The following is a 16,985-nucleotide window of genomic DNA, read 5'->3' as shown; positions in this document are numbered from 1 at the left end:
ATCAGGAATGAGAAAAGGATGTCCACTCTCACCACTGTTATTCAACATAGTTTTGGAAGTCCTAGACATGGCAATCAGGGAAGAAAAAGAAATAAAAGGAATACAAATTGGAAAAGAAGAAGTAAAACTGTCAGTTTGCAGATAACATGATACTATAAATAGAGAATCCTAAAAAGGCCACCAGAAAACTACTATAGCTAATCAATGAATTTGGTAAAGTTGCAGGATACAAAATTAATGCACAGAAATCTCTTGCATTCCTTTACACTAATGATGAAATATCTGAAAGAGAAATTAAGGAAACACTCCCATTTACCATTGCAACAAAAAGAATAAAATACCTAGGAATAAACCTACCTAGGGAAACAAAAGACCTGTATGCAGAAAACAATAAGACACTGATGAAATAAATTAAAGATGATACCAACAGATGGAGAGATATACCATGTTCTTGGATTGGAAGAATCAATATTGTGAAAATGACTGTACTACCCGAAGCAATCTATATATTCAATGCAATCCCTATCAAATTACCAATGGCATTTTTTACGGAACTAGAACAAGAAATTTTAAAATTTGTATGGAGACACAAAAGACCCCGAATACCTAAAACAGTCTTGAGGGAAAACAATGGAGCGGGAGGAATCAGACTCCCTGACTGCAGACTATACTACAAAGCTACAGTAATCAAGACAATATGGTACTGGCACAAAGACAGAAATATAGATCAATGGAACAGGATAGAAAGCCCAGAGATAAACCCACACCCCTATGGTCAACTAATCTACTCCAAAGAAGACATACAGATGGCCAAGAAGCACATGAAGAGCTGCTCAACATCACTAATTATTAGAGAAATGCAAATCAAAACCACAATGAGGTATCACCTCACACCAGTTAGAATGGGCATCATCAGAAAATCTACAAACAACAAATGCTGGAGAGGGTGTGGAGAAAAGGGAACCCTCTTGCTCTGTTGGTGGGAATGTAAATTGATACAGCCACTATGGGGAACAGCATCAAGGTTCCTTAAAAAACTAAAAATAGAATTACCATATGACCCAGCAATCCCACTACTGGGCATATACCCGGAGAAAACCATAATTCAAAAAGACACATGCACCCCAATGTTCATTGCTGTGCTCTTTACAATAGCCGGGTCATGGAAGCAACCTAAATGCCCATCAACGTATGAATGGATAAAGAAGTTGTGGTACATATATGCAATGGAATATTACTCAGCCATAAAAAGGAACAAAATTGGGTCATTTGTAGAGATGTGGATGAATCTAGAGACTGTCATACTGATTGAAGAATGGATGAATCTAGAGACTGTCATACAGAGTGAAGTAAGTCAGAAAGAGAAAAACATGTATCGTATATTAACGCATATATGTGGAACCTAGAAAAATGGTACAGATGAACCAGTTTGCAGGACAGAAATAGAGACACAGATGTAGAGAATAAACATTTGTACACAAGGGGGGAATGCAGTGGTGGGTGGGGTTGGTGGTGAGATGAATTGGGCGATTGGGATTAACATGCATACACTGATGTGTATAAAATGGATGACTAATAAGAACCTGCTGTATAAAGAAATAAATAAAATTAAATTTAAAAAAAGAAATTATGAGTGAGAACTTCTGTGGGTTGCAGTAAAAGCAGTTCTAAGTGGGAAGTTTATAGTGATACAGGCCTTCTTCAAGAAATAAGAAAAATCTCAAATAACCTAAACTACCACCTAAAATAGTTAGAAAAAGAAGAATAAACAAAGCCCAAAGTCAGCAAAAGAAAGGAAATAATAAAGACCAGAGAGGAAATAAATAAAATACCAATAAAAAAAAAATAGAGAAGATCAATGAAACCTAGAGCTTGTTCTTCGAAAAGCTAAACAAAATTGATAAACCTTTAGCGAGGCTTACCAAGAAGAAAAGAGAGAAGACTCAAATAAAGAAAATTAGAAATTAAAGAGGATATATAACAACAAAAACTCATGAGAAGAGTATGAACAGTTATATGCCAACAAATTGGACAACTAGAAGAAATGGACTAATTTCTAGAAACATACAACCTGCCAAGACTGAATCAAGAATAAATAGACAACTTGAAGAGACCAATCACTATTAATGAAATTGCGTTTGTAATAAAAAACAAAACAAACAAACAAAAACTCCCAGCAAAGAAAAGTCCAGGGCCAGATGGCTTCACAAGGGAATTCTATCAAACATATAAAGAAGAACTAATACCCATCCTTCTCAAACTATTTCAAAAAACTGAACACCCCCAAACTCATTCTATGAGGCCACAATTACCCCGATATAAAAACTAAACAAAACCACTACAAAAAAAGAAAATTACAGGCCAATATCTTTGGTGACTATAGATGCAAAAGCCCTCAACAAAATATTAGCAAACTGAATCCAACAATATATAAAAAGGATCATACACCATGACCAAGTTGGATGTATTCCATGGTCACAGGGATGGTTCAGCACTTACAAATCAATTAGTGTGATGCAACACATTAACAATGGGAAGGATAAAAATCACCTGATCATCTTAGTAGATGCAGCAAAAACTTTTGACAAAATTCAACATCCATTCATAATAAAAACTCTCATCATAGTGGATTTAGAGGACCATATCTCAACATAGTAAAGGCCATTTATGACAGACCCATGGCCAACCTCATACTCAATAATGAGAAGCTGAAAGCCTTTCCTCTGAATTCAGGAACAAGAAAAAGATGTCCATTCTCACCACTTCTATTAAACATAGTATTGAAAATTCTAGCCACAGCAATCTGACATGAAAAAGAAAGAAATGGCAGTCAAATTAGAAAGGAAAAGAGAAAATTGTCACTATTTGCAGATGACATGATACTTTATATATTCTTTGTGTGTTCCCTGAGTGTTTGGAGTTGTTCTGCATTTGTGCCAAGAGAAACTCCTTGGTTAGGATGTCCATTATTTGCTGGACCTCAGGGTCAGTTATGACTCATTGGTTCCCATCTTTAAATTGTCAGTTGTCATGTCAGTTGTTCTTGATTGTCACACTGATCATTGCTGATAATTATCTCCTGCTTCCTATAGCTTGAGTCCGAGTCTAGAGTCTTCTGGAATAAATCCATGAGAATGGATGGGCTCCAGGTTAGAACTTATTTCCTATTCATTCAGTGCCAGTGGTCTGACTGTTACACAACTTCGACATCTTGTGGGGTCTATTGAGCAGCTTGTTTAATATTTCCATGTTCATGGCCTGGGGAGAGTTCCCTTTCTGAAAACTTTCATTGCATTTATTCTTTCTTCCAAAGTCAAGTCAGGTTTGACCTAAACCAGTCATTCTTGCTCTTCAGGATATTTTCTGTCTGTTTACAATTTTTTAGCTTATTGAGGATTTGGTGTTCTGCCAGAATATGTATTTTAGAAATGATGCATTCATATTTCTTTTCTTTGAATTAGGAGATGTCAATTTGGGCATAAGCTTTTATAATTTCTCAGTAGTCCTCTTGCATATCTCCCCATTGTTCTCCAGATATCCCCTTTTTATAATTCATATTGTATTAAGGCCCATCTTATTGAGTTCATTTTAATCTGATTACATCTACACACTCCATCTCCAAATAAGGTTACTTTCTGTGGTACTAGTGGTTAGGACATTTAAATTTTTAGGGGACACAATTCAACCTATAACATCCTGCTTAAAGGTTCACTTGACTTCAAATGGTCTAAGAACTCAAGAGTTTCAGCTTTCTGCAAACAGGCCTCACCTCATTTGTCTAGAAGTCTCATCTCTTGACAAAGGTTGTGCTATGATTGCTCTAGAGTTCATGATTCTGGAAATTCATTTGTTTGCTTCTTAGTAATTTCAATGCATCAAAAATGTCCATCACTCTGGACCTTATTTGCTTATTCTTTCAGTTCATTTATATGTTTTCAAACCTAACCCAGGAAGCAGTTTCATTTTTGCTTCTTAAATATGAATCAAAATTTCAACATCACTTCAGATTCAAAGGTTTTCCCCATCCCCAGCTCCGGGTTGATCTAATTCAGAAAATTATAGTTTGGAACAGAGGAATATGTCTATTGTAGTTTGTTCTTCTTGTTCCTCACTGCTACTGCTTTTAATTCCTTCAATGAAGTAAGAAAATAAAGATAAGAAAACTGTAATCTGGCTGTAGTGCCTTTATATTAGTAGATCTTTCCTTTATGGGTTACGTTTTGGTACTTTTTTCTTTAGCAATCCCTCCTCGTTGGAGACTTCCCACATCCAGTTGCCTAAAGTACTGAATGCACACTTCTGCTGATGTCTTTTGATCCTATCCATTACCACTGCCTGCCACCTCTTACAGTATATTTCTAGACCCTTTCTGCTGTAGTTAAAATAACCCAATGAGTAGCCCTCTCAGGTCAGGTGCTTTTGGAGTGATTTAAATTCTGCTACATTTCACTAGGTTCAGGTAACTGAAAGGAAACATGCCCCCTTAATATATTAATTATTGTCATGCTAATGAAGCTATTTTAAATTTTGAGTTGTAAGTATTTTAGAGTCTTTGAGTAGAGTTTTATGTCTTCAACATATATAAATTTCCTACTCTAATGCTTTCCACAAAAAGAGCACTCAGTGTGTTTGGAGCATCCAACTAATATTATCAAAGTTGTCCAAACATGATCCTAATTGCAAATATGTTGTTAGATACCAGTACCAGATATTCTTCTGTTTTTGAAAGAGATAATCATTTTAAAATTATAAATATATGGGCATAATACTTTTTAAACTAGTTATGATAAACTATTCATGAAATGTTAATTTTTTTTAATAATATATATATCCTCATGATCTTTATATATTTCATTTGAATTTATGTACTAGTCTATCACATCAGGAGCTTTAAAAAAATATAGTACCTGGGTTTGACTCAAAGATTACAATTTAATTGGTCTGGGGAATTCCCAGTGGTCCATTGGTTAAGACTCCACGTGTCCACTGCAGAGGGCATGGGTTCAGTCCCTAGCTGGGGAACTAAGATCCTTCAAGCTGAGTGCTGCGGCCAAAAAAAAATTGGTCTGGTGTGAGATGTAGGTATAGGCATGTTATTAAAATTTGTCCAACTAATTCCTTATATAGTTATTTCAGAAGGTCTGGGACTAATCTTCTTATTCAAAACAAAACAAAACAAAGCAAAACAAAAGCATGTGGCTTCCAAGTGAAACTGAGGGTAGTCATCATCAGTTAGATCCATTAAATGTAACTTGCTTAATGAATAATAAGCTGTAATCTGCCTTCACTGATTAAGCTGGCTGTCATTGTTTTTTACAAACACTTGCATATCCTCTAAGCATCATGTAACCTAAACAGTAAGATGTTTGCCCAAGTCGTTTTTGCAGGAATTTGGAGTCAACTCAGTCCAGTTTGAGCTCAAACCAGTTAAGACTGGTTGAGACCACTGACCACTGGGCATGTGCCAGCATCTGATGGTGAGCTTTTGACATCAGAGGGCCAAAAAGTCCACCCTCAGAACATCTGAGGTCACCATTTTGTGAACATGTGTCCCATGAAGAAGCATGTAGCTCAGTTGTGCTGCCACAGAATAACAATTACCTCACCTTTTTCTTATCTCCAGTCACCTTTCTCCACAACCCCCATGGCTCAGACTACCCTGCTTCTTTATCCCATAAATATCTAAAGCCCTTCACCTCCAGGGAGGGGGATTTGAGATTTGTTTTCCTGTCTCCTTGCTTGACTGCCTTATGAATAACCCGTTTCTTGCTGCAAATCTTGGCATCTCAGTGTTTGTCTTGCTGCAGATGAACCTGGTTTGGTAACGCAAGCATAAAAATGATATTTTACCCTCAGTCTTCCTCGCAGAGAGATGGGGTCATGGCATGGTGGGTAGGTGGGTATGTAATAAGCCTACTTCTGGGAACCTTCTTCATGGGAGAGCACACACAGACTCTTCTTTGACCCCACCTACTCCTACTGCTTGAAACACAGTTACCAACTCCTTGGACTCTGAGGTGAAGGTGGCAAAGGGTAGAGCAACAAGAAAAAAAAAAAACAAAAACCTGGGTTCTCTTTAAATAAACAGTTTCCAAATAAGTTATTTAAGTAACTAGTTACCACTAGTTACTTAAATCAGAAAGTCTGGCTCACACTATGTTTCTCCTACTTAGTTTATTCAATGGCTAATGATTCAGGCTTATTCAGTGAGTCTTCCAAATATTTCTTGAGTCTCTTCCCTTTTTTCCCCTCCAATGCATTTACTTGGATTTTCACAATCCCTTTTGGATTTCTGCAAAGATATTCTAAATCATTTCTTTAATTCTATTTTCACCCTCTTCAGTATGATTCTACACTGTTGATGAAATGATATCTATAACATGAATATACTATTTTGTTGTCACAAGCTTATTTTTCACAGCTATGTATAAACTCAGCATAAATTTCAAACACTACAAAGTATTAATAGTTAAATTTTTTTTCCAATTATTTAGTTTATTGCCAGTTACCCACACCCACCTATTTTCTATTTACGCTATTATAGCGATTACCCTCTTATCCTATTTACCCTATTGTATATATACTATTTACTGTTTACCCACACCCACCTATTTACATAGTATCTTTTGATCATGTCTGTAACTTTGCTTTCTCTTGCTTGTGTCTTTGCACATGCTCTTCCCTCTGAGGGATAAGATCTTATTGGCTGCCTCCCCCACTAGGGTCTGCCTAGATGACACCCACTCAGACATAGAGAAATCAGACAGTCCCTACTCTCAGGGAGCAGATAGAGTAATACAAAAGAAAAGAGAAGGATACAAATAAGTCTATTAAATTACAGAATACAACTGCCATGAGAAGTTCAAAATGTCTAGAAAATTTAGCTTTTAAGTAAGAGATACTCCATTGTTTTTCTTATGGATATTATTTCAGTCATTATTAAAATCACATTCATAAATAGATGTCTTTTATAGCTGGATAAAGCCATTATTTAACACAGCATTAGCTATCATTAAATAAAGGATTCTAGTTTATGTTGAAAAGCACTTTCCTTTATTTTGTTTACTGATACCTCATACTTGTCCCTGTCTTCTGAGACTAACAGTAGTTGAACTGAAGAAGCTCTGTTACGTTATATAGAATCCCTGGATACAAACTTAAGCATGATAGTTTTCTGTGTCAGTTTTATCTAACCAAGGCTAAATCTCACGGAGTCAGAATAATAGTAGATCTTGTTTGGATAGCTTAAATTTAACTTACTAAAGATGGTTGGCAGGGCAAACTTAAACAGCCACCAGGCTTATCTTCACCTCTGCATCCTTAAGGCTCACTTTCACACTTTATTCTTATCTCTGCTCAGGTGTCATCAGTGTTTCCTTCCCAGACCACCCTGAGTAAAATGACACTCCTCCCACCCTCCCCGCCCTTAGAACACTACCAGATAGAGTACACATTACATTGTTTGTAATTTTGTTTATTATCTGTCTCCTCATACTTGAATAAAAGTTCAGGAAAGTGACAACTTTGCTTTTTAGTTCACTGATAAACTGTTTTGAGAATAATGTTTTGAACAGATTAAGTGCTTAATAAATATTTGTTGAAAGGATGAACCTTCAGAGAGTAAGGAACTCCTAGAGTGAGAATAATGAGAATAGAAGTTAATTAATCCAACTATCTATGACACTGTCCGAAGAGACCAAGTATAGATGACTGGGCTCTCCTCAGAGTCTCTGTTTAGTAATTCTGGGGTGGTACCCAAGAAATTGATAGTTCTGGTAAATTCCCTGGTAATCCTCCTGAGCTGGGCAGGAGACCACACACTTTGACAATAACTAATTTAGAAAAACTCTTGGGGTTAATGAAGTAAATTTTTGTATCATTCAAAACTGTATTTTTTTAACAAATGAATTGTTTAAATTTTTATTGAATCAATTCATCTTCTTTCCCCTTATATTTCTTTAAGAATCAGCAATAACTTGACCAAGATTGTGATTTTTAAGTTATTTTCTATTTATACAAATGTGATACCTATAATCAGGATACTAGAGTCAACTTAAGTATAATGAAGTGATTATATGTACATTACTATCTTTATCTGGGTTCTGATTAAATTATCTCAAAGCTTAGTAGAAGAGTCCTGTGTTGATCTGTTATTAAAATCAGACCACAGTGCCTCCCAGGACATACCCTGTGAGTTTTGTTAGTTGTTTATACCACAAATCCATTGAGCTGGGAATGCGAGAGTTGGATTAGAAAGTAAGTTTCAAGGCATGAGGGGGAATGTGTAAAGGTAACTAATAAATATTTGTTGAATGTAAGTGACTCAACATGAGGATGAGAGTTATGTTAGTTAATGAGGCTTAAGTTCAGTAACAGAAAAAGTGATAAATTCAAAATAGCATTTTAACTTTCTGTGTATCCATTCATTTCAATAGGTTTTATACCTGAAAATCCAGAGTTGGGTCCTATGTCAAATCCCTAATGGTAGTACATAGAAGAAAGACATCTTAAGAAAAGAAAGACAGACAAAGAAATCAAACACTAATGTATCACCTCCAGTGTTGAGGAAGTAGCCATTGTTCATAGGTGGGTGTCTAGATGTGGCCATTAGTTAGCATTATTTCCCAAGAAATCTCAGCCCAGGCTGCAGCTACGATGTACCACTGGCCATTTTCTCTCCTCAGTTCTTCCTTCTCTCTGATACCATCATCTGCCCTCACTGGAAAGGTCTTGTTAGTGTATCTATTTGCTTACTTTGTTGTGTCTGTTTTTGTTATCACTCATGAAAAGGAATAAAATAAATTATTTTAAATCATGGGGAAATTACAGCTTTCAATAAATGGCATAATGTTCTAGAGCCTTAATTCCCAATTTATAGTTTTGTTGTGTGCTGAGAAGGCAATCTTAAACTCTGTGGCACTCCAGGGTTCTGCTGTCACGCCTGAACTAGGGGCTTATCAAAGCCCCAGGCAGCCCAGAGGCTGCAGAACGCATAGGGGCAGGGTCACCAGAGCTAACTTGTCTTAAGTGGGTCCTGGGAATTTTTGAGGACTTCCACACTGTGTTCTGTATGTTACGAGGCCCCTTCCTTCCCATCACTGATAGAATATTCCTAGATTTAATTTCATCATATTTCACACATTAATATTTTTTTTTATCCCTTAAGTTTCCAATCAAAATGCCCTTGCATTTTAGATTCCAGAAAGACATAGAAGATTTTTTCCTGTGACCCCAGATCACTTCACTTACAACCCCATTTTATCTGGTCTCATCAATGTCTTCCTCAATTGACAGTAAGCTACTTTAAATCAGATACTAGGCTTCCTTTTATTTTACACTTCCATAATTTTACAAGGTGCCATCCTGTGTTACATAATAAAATATAAGCCAAATATGACAGTTGTGTGACCCAATCTCATCTTAAAATCATATTAGCTAATGCTTTTGGATTATGAGTATCCAAAATTGTACCTGCCACAGTTAATCTGAAGAAAAAAGGAAATTAGACTGAATTATTAAATATGTGAAACCCATTTTGGTGGATCAGTTCTATTCAACTTGTGAACTTTTTCATCGATGGAAAATGGAGCTAAGCCAAATATGAAAAATTGTTCCATTTTTTTAATCTGTGCTACCTATTTTTTTAGAACAGAACATCCTCCAAAACAAGAACAAAGTCAGTTTACTGTATTAATTTTTTGAAATGCAATATGCATTTCTTAGGCATTGATTTTATTTATTTAATTATTTTTTGTAAGTCATACATGCCACAACACACAAAGATGGCTACTTATGTAACATCCTTCCTAATATATCCAAGTCCCAAAATAATATTCTCTCTTAGACAAATACATTATCATGAACTAGGTGCCACAAAACAAGAGGTATTCTAATACTGTATTGAAAAAGAATTGTTTTGAGCTCTGAGTGCTTAAGAGAACAAGTAAATGCATCTGCTATAATTTTCAATCAGTAACTCTATTGTTCAGAGAACTAGATGACAATATAAGAACCTTGTAAGTATTTTCTTCAGAAGAGGAGAGGAAGCATATAGAATCTGAGACTAAGGTAGGCTGACATGTTGAATTAATACCACCAGGAGCCTGCTGTTTTGCAGACACAATTGCAATGGCTCTATTATGTAACAGAACAATGATTTTCAAAGATTTATGATGAACACATGCAGTAGCAAATATGTTAATAAATTGATTAAGAAAAGTAAAACCCTTTCCAGTATTCTTACTTGGAGGCAGATCCTGCATTTTGGGAATATAAAAACACTCCCTGAAGTGCCTCAGCTTATCTTCCTCATCGAGGCGGAGGGCAACCCGCTCATCTGTTGGGTGACATCTAAGTTCAGATGCGATGCGTCGGACTGTGTCAGCTGGTAACTCAAGAGGTGAAGGTTCCATTATAAGTTCTTCTCTAAAAATTAATTTGAAAAAAATTAAAAATAATCTAGCCACCATCATTTTTTTTTTGGTAGAAAATTAGCTTTTAGGTAAAACACTTTTTGTTTTAACTAAGCTTCTCATCTTCCCAACCTCACGAATAATATAATTAACAATCAGCATTAAACCCCATGCCTGAGTTTTTCTCATGCACATAATAATGAAAATTATAGTAACTTAGGGATGCTGAAAGGACTGAATTAGGTAATGGTGCTCAAGACAAAGTAAGCTCTCAATAAGTGTTAGCTCTTTACATTTTTATTTTCTGAGAAGTGGTCCAAATTAATGACATTCAAACATATATAATGTCAGCACTTTTTCCTTTAGATGTCTTACTAGGAGGTAACAATAAAGACGCTTTTGTGAAAAGTATAGAAGAGTAGTGCCCCAACTAGCTTATCCTCCTCCCTAGCCCACATCCACTCTCCCATCCCCAATGATTCTTGGATCATAGTTTTAAAAATATGAACATATATACAGTAGAACCTTAACAAATTCTTTATTGTGAATAAAAACAATATCGATGAAAAAGTTTTTAAACACCCTAAATAATGTTAGTAATTTTTGCCATATGAAGACCAAAGAGATCTATCTGCTGCTGCTAATGAGAAACTTCTCTCTCACAGTCATACTGAGAGGTCATACTGCGGTACGTGGGCCTCTCACTGTTGTGGGCTCTCCTGTTGCGGAGCACAGGCTCCAGACGCGCAGGCTCAGCGGCCATGGCTCACGGGCCCAGCCGCTCCGCGGCATGTGGGATCTTCCCAGACTGGGGCACGAACCCGTGTGAATAATATAATTAACAATCAGCATTAAACCCCATGCCTGAGTTTTTCTCATGCACATAATAATGAAAATTATAGTAACTTAGGGATGCTGAAAGGACTGAATTAGGTAATGGTGCTCAAGACAAAGTAAGCTCTCAATAAGTGTTAGCTCTTTACATTTTTATTTTCTGAGAAGTGGTCCAAATTAATGACATTCAAACATATATAATGTCAGCACTTTTTCCTTTAGATGTCTTACTAGGAGGTAACAATAAAGACGCTTTTGTGAAAAGTATAGAAGAGTAGTGCCCCAACTAGCTTATCCTCCTCCCTAGCCCACATCCACTCTCCCATCCCCAATGATTCTTGGATCATAGTTTTAAAAATATGAACATATATACAGTAGAACCTTAACAAATTCTTTATTGTGAATAAAAACAATATCGATGAAAAAGTTTTTAAACACCCTAAATAATGTTAGTAATTTTTGCCATATGAAGACCAAAGAGATCTATCTGCTGCTGCTAATGAGAAACTTCTCTCTCACAGTCATACTGAGAGGTCATACTGCGGTACGTGGGCCTCTCACTGTTGTGGGCTCTCCTGTTGCGGAGCACAGGCTCCAGACGCGCAGGCTCAGCGGCCATGGCTCACGGGCCCAGCCGCTCCGCGGCATGTGGGATCTTCCCAGACTGGGGCACGAACCCGTGTCCCCTGCATCAGCAGGCAGACTCTCAACCACTGCGCTACCAGGGAAGCCCCATACAGAGCATCTTTGAACAAAGCAGGACCCTGTGGTGTTTCTTGAAACCACATCCTGCTTCCTTTCATCATCATCTAACACTTCCCACCTTTTTGGAAAGAAAACTTAAATTTCAGAAAGGGATAAATGACAATGGAGATTTATATTTATATTTATTTTGTATTTCAGCAGGCAGACTCTCAACCACTGCGCTACCAGGGAAGCCCCATACAGAGCATCTTTGAACAAAGCAGGACCCTGTGGTGTTTCTTGAAACCACATCCTGCTTCCTTTCATCATCATCTAACACTTCCCACCTTTTTGGAAAGAAAACTTAAATTTCAGAAAGGGATAAATGACAATGGAGATTTATATTTATATTTATTTTTTATTTATTTATTATTTTTTTATATTTGTATTTATTTCCCAAAGTTTTAGTTTTTTGGAATTGAGCAAGAATAGGAGAGGCTTCCTGGTTAAGATGACAGCGCAGGAATATACTGAACTCATTTGACCCCGCAGACACACTGAGTCTACAACTACATATGAAGCAGTTTCCTCTGAAGAAACCTAAAGGCTGGCTGAGCATCAACTACACATCAGAAGAACGAGGAGAAAACCACACTGAAGTGAGTAGAAGAGGCTAGGACACAATCTAGCCTAACACCCTCTTGCCTGTGTGGTGACCCACAATCTGGAGGGAATCAAAACCTGGAGCTTCTCCCTGAGAAGCAAAGGGTTCAAACCCCACATCAGATACCTCATGTTTTAAGACATGCATTTAAGAGACAAGCCCCCAAAACAGAAAATTTGGAAAGTCAATAGGGCTGGAGTCCCAAGACTCACAAAAGAGTAGGGACCTGAGTAATAGCTCTTAATAAGCTTACGTGCTCAGACTCACCTGTCCCAGGGGCCGGCTCAGAGGCAGCTGATTGTGCTTAGACTTACAGTCAAGGAGGCTCACCTACTTATATTAAAACTCCGGCCTGAGGGGTGGGCATCTAATTTAACACACACATCTAAGAACCTGTTGGAACACTCTCTGGGGACAGAGACTGGTGGGTGTCAAGAAATTTGCTCAGGCTAGCTTTACTTACATACTTGTACTATTGTCAACACCACATAAACAGTCTTCCATTTATTTACTCTTTCAATAAATACTTATTGAGCAACTGCAGTGTAGCTCCAAAAACTAGTAGAACAGCAGTATCTAAGAGAGTATATAAATAGTGACTTGTTGAGTTCACTTTTTAGTGGAAGAAGGGAAACATAATTAAATAAAATAATGTAACTTCAGATAGTTTCAAGAGCTATGAGTAGAGAGAGCAGAGAATAGGATAGAGAGTCATTGGGGCATGAAACTGCTACCTTAGAGGGGTGGGTCAAGTGCATCTCTCTGAGGCAGGGATATAGGAGCATTTCTGAATCATGTTATAAAGTTAGGCATGTAAAGATCTGGACCTGGAGGAAGATGACAGAAAGTGCAAAGGTCCTGAGGTGGAGATGGGTTTGGGCTGTTCAACTAATGCAGTCATGGAATCAAGGAGAAGGGAAGACTCTAAGGTAAGAGAAGCAGAGGCAAAAGTTTATCATAAAGAACTTTGAAAGCCAGAAGGGAGTTTGGCTATTTTTCTGTTTAATGGGAAATCACTGTAGGGTCTTGAGTAGGAGAGTGATATGATGTTACTTTACATTAAATAAAAGTCATTTTTTCTGCTTTCTGATGAATTATAAGAGTGAAAAAAAGAGAGGCAAATTAAGGCTACTTTAGTAGTTCCGGAAAAAAATGATAGACTAAATGTGGTGAGGGGAAAAGTAGAAATGTGTGGATTTATGACATATTTTGGAGAAAAAAGTAGATAAATTATCTCTGGTGAGAACAAGAAAGGGAGTGACTTTTAGCTTTGGGATATGAGCAAATATGTTCAAAGTGGTGAAATAAGAAATATCTAGGAAAGAAAAATTTTGAGGAGGAAAATCAGAGTTCTGTTTAGGACATGTTAAGTTTGAGGTGAGTATTAAACATCCAGGTAGAAATATCAAGCTGGGGATTGAATGTTTGAGTCTGTAGCTCATGAGAAAATTGCATCACAAATAGAAGTTTGATATTTTTCAACTCATAGACTGTACATAAAGTCTAGAACTCTTAGGGACCAACTGAAACTAACAGAGATGAGGTTCTAGAATCTCAGTTCAGTCATCTTTCTTCTACCCCTCTCTCTCCTCCCACCCCAACCAACACACACAGTGTTAAGCAATTAAGAGTTGTATATCTGAGTGTTTTACAGTAGACATACTTCCTGTATTCTGTACTTAAATTCTCCTGCTTATTTGTTTGACCTCTTCCTTTCTCAATTGCCAATTGTCTCCCCTGATGAGCCATTCTTTATATTCCCAGATAAGGTTACTGAGCTTTATCTGAGTATGTTTTTTAGCTTTTTTTTTAGTTAATAGTTTCCAGTTGCTCCAATTCATGCTTTTGTACGAATGTCAAAGCTTTTGATATTGATGTTGATGGTTCTTTTAATACGTGACCAAGCTAAATTATTTGTCCGCTTCATGAAATTTTCTATCTCTGTGATTTTTCTGTCCCTTTGCTAAAATGTTATACTATCCCTTTTACATATTCAGATCCTAGTCACCCTTCAAGCCCTAGCTCAAATACTGTTGTTTTTCATGAGGCTTGTCATGTTATCTGAGCTAAAAGTAGTCTTTTCTTCTGGACACCTATAAAACCTATGAGCACACCTCTTATGATAATATATTCTGCTAGGTACTATAGTTATTTAGATACATATGTGTATGGGAAAAACCAAACATGCTTGCCATGCCTACAAACTTGATTTTATCTGGGTCTCTACCTATAGTTTTCTGATGAAGCAAACTGCCTTTTAAATAGCAATGACTGTGTCTCCACTGCTTGACATTATCAATTGCCTGGTCAGAGTAAGTAGATCAGACCTTTGCTGGACACTCACTCACACCCACTAAAGACAATGCACTGTTTTGTCAATGGTCTGTGAATGTCTTGCTGTAAAAGCTCTAGCCCAACACTCATGATGGTGTTTAGCTGAACATATAATCCAATTCTTCCAAGAATCTGAGCTGTGAGATATAGCTATTTATTCAGTAGAAACAGAAGCAAAAATTTTAAAGAGTCAAAGAGAGGAGCAATAAAATGGTAGGGTCTAGAAGGAGTATTGTCATGAGTGACTCATTTTTCAGACTCAGACCAAACCACTGATTGTTAAAACATGAAGTGATTCCAACAGCAAGTAAGAATCACTTAGTTACATGATGGCAAGAGATAAAACAGCTATGCCTCCTGAAAAGGTGACAAAACAAGCCAGTCAGGAGAGTCATTGAATCTTTTTGTGCAATAAACTATGTACAACGCCTGGGAGGCTGCCTGCTTGACTGTTCCAAGAATCCCATGAGCTGTTTTTCTGTCTATCAAGTGTGTCTTTACTATAAACCCATTACTTATGGTAGCTTGATTGAGTTGCTATTGAACTGTATTCTACCTGGGCTCCTGAATCTTGTTTAATTTATCTTTGTAGCCAACTCATTCCTGAGCAGTGCCTTTCAGATAGTGTTCCCCCCCAGATGGCAATTGAATAAGATTCACAAAATAGCTTGGTGAATTATTTGACAGGATTAATGACTGTTACTAGAGGAATACCCTCCTCATTCCAACCACAGAGGAAATAATTAAAGGAACATTTTCAATGGGATTCAGAATCAAGAGAGCTTGCCTTATATTTGAGACTTCCTTTGGAGAGTCAGCACTTTCAGAGTTCATCAGGGTTGACTCTAAACTCTAACTGGGTTATCTAAATCAAAACACCAATTAATTTTCTACCATCATATTAGCAATAAAATTCAACTTCATTTAAAAAAAATATTTGTATTAACTCATTAGCCTCTTTATATTTGTTTCTTATTTAATCCCTGTAACAATTCTGAGGGATCAGAGTCATTTTCCTCTATTTTGAGACCAAACTCTGGAACCAGTAGAGTAGAAACAAAAATGAAAGAGAAGGATAATAGAGCTCACAATTTGGGACTGCACTTGCCTGAGGAGCTGAGTCAAATTGTGCTTGTCTTTGACAGGGCATGTGGGTGGAATATGCAGAGAAGGATTCCTGACCCAAGACTTGAACCTCTCAGTTCTTTTTCTTCCAATCTTGTTTCCTGATTTTCCTTTCAATGTTTCTTTGGTTCATTCCCTTTCTCTCCCTTTATTTCTTTTTTCAGCCCTGTACTCAGTCTGCAAAGCACCACAGGCTATAAATCCATCTACTTTTTAATCCTTTCAGTCCCAGCCAGGTAAAGGTTAAAGTGCTGGTCCTACTTCTGGGCCTGTCATAGCCCATGTGTCAAAACCTCACCTGCACTGACAGTAAGATACCTGCTGGTGAAATAGTCTTTCCAGAAGAGCAAACTGGGTGCCACCCTGCCAACAGGCACAGCTCCCAACAGAAGTAAATAAAATCCTCAGTGCCCATGATAACACAGTGCCCTCACTCCAAGAAAGCAGTTTATTAACTCATAACAATTCCTGCGAAATTCTGCACTCACCCCGCCACGAAGACAATTAGTGCTTAATAAACTGTAATTTTATGCCTTGTTTAGGTTTACCATTTGTAGGTAAATTGACATACTCTGATATTGAAATAAAGAAATTCAACGCAAGTTTAAAAAAATTCCAAATTTTGTACTTCATGTATTTAGTGTTAATTTTATTTTAAAAGTGGACATGTACACATATGGTCTTAGGCGAGTCACCTAACATTTCTCTGCTGCAATGTTATATAAAACTATCTTAAATTCTACTTCAAAAGATCATGGTTAGGATCAAATAAAATTATTTAAGTAAATTCCTTTCTAAAGAGATAAAAGATAGTCTCATAATATATTTTCATATTAATACCTTGTGATGGAAATTGCCATTTTACTGTCAATTTAGCTTTTGAAATTTTGTAAATTGTGTTTTCCATTTTATTTAGACAGCTAAAACTTTAA

General features: G+C 36.9%; 1 protein-coding gene across 1 annotated transcript in view; it reads right to left on the bottom strand.

Annotated features, from left to right (window-relative positions):
• The window catches only part of KYNU (kynureninase), a 101,280-nt gene that overhangs the window by 83,201 nt on the left and 1,094 nt on the right, over nucleotides 1-16,985 (bottom strand). Inside the window, exon 2 of the mRNA XM_007121695.2 lies at nucleotides 10,244-10,420. Within this exon, the coding sequence (XP_007121757.2) occupies nucleotides 10,244-10,412 (169 nt within the window). The 5' untranslated portion in view covers nucleotides 10,413-10,420. The remainder of the gene's footprint in view (nucleotides 1-10,243; nucleotides 10,421-16,985) is intronic.

Source organism: Physeter macrocephalus, chromosome 2 (assembly GCF_002837175.3).
Source record: "Physeter macrocephalus isolate SW-GA chromosome 2, ASM283717v5, whole genome shotgun sequence".
In the NCBI taxonomy this organism is placed as follows: Eukaryota; Metazoa; Chordata; class Mammalia; order Artiodactyla; family Physeteridae; genus Physeter; species Physeter macrocephalus.
This window is presented reverse-complemented; position numbering and strand designations above follow the sequence as displayed.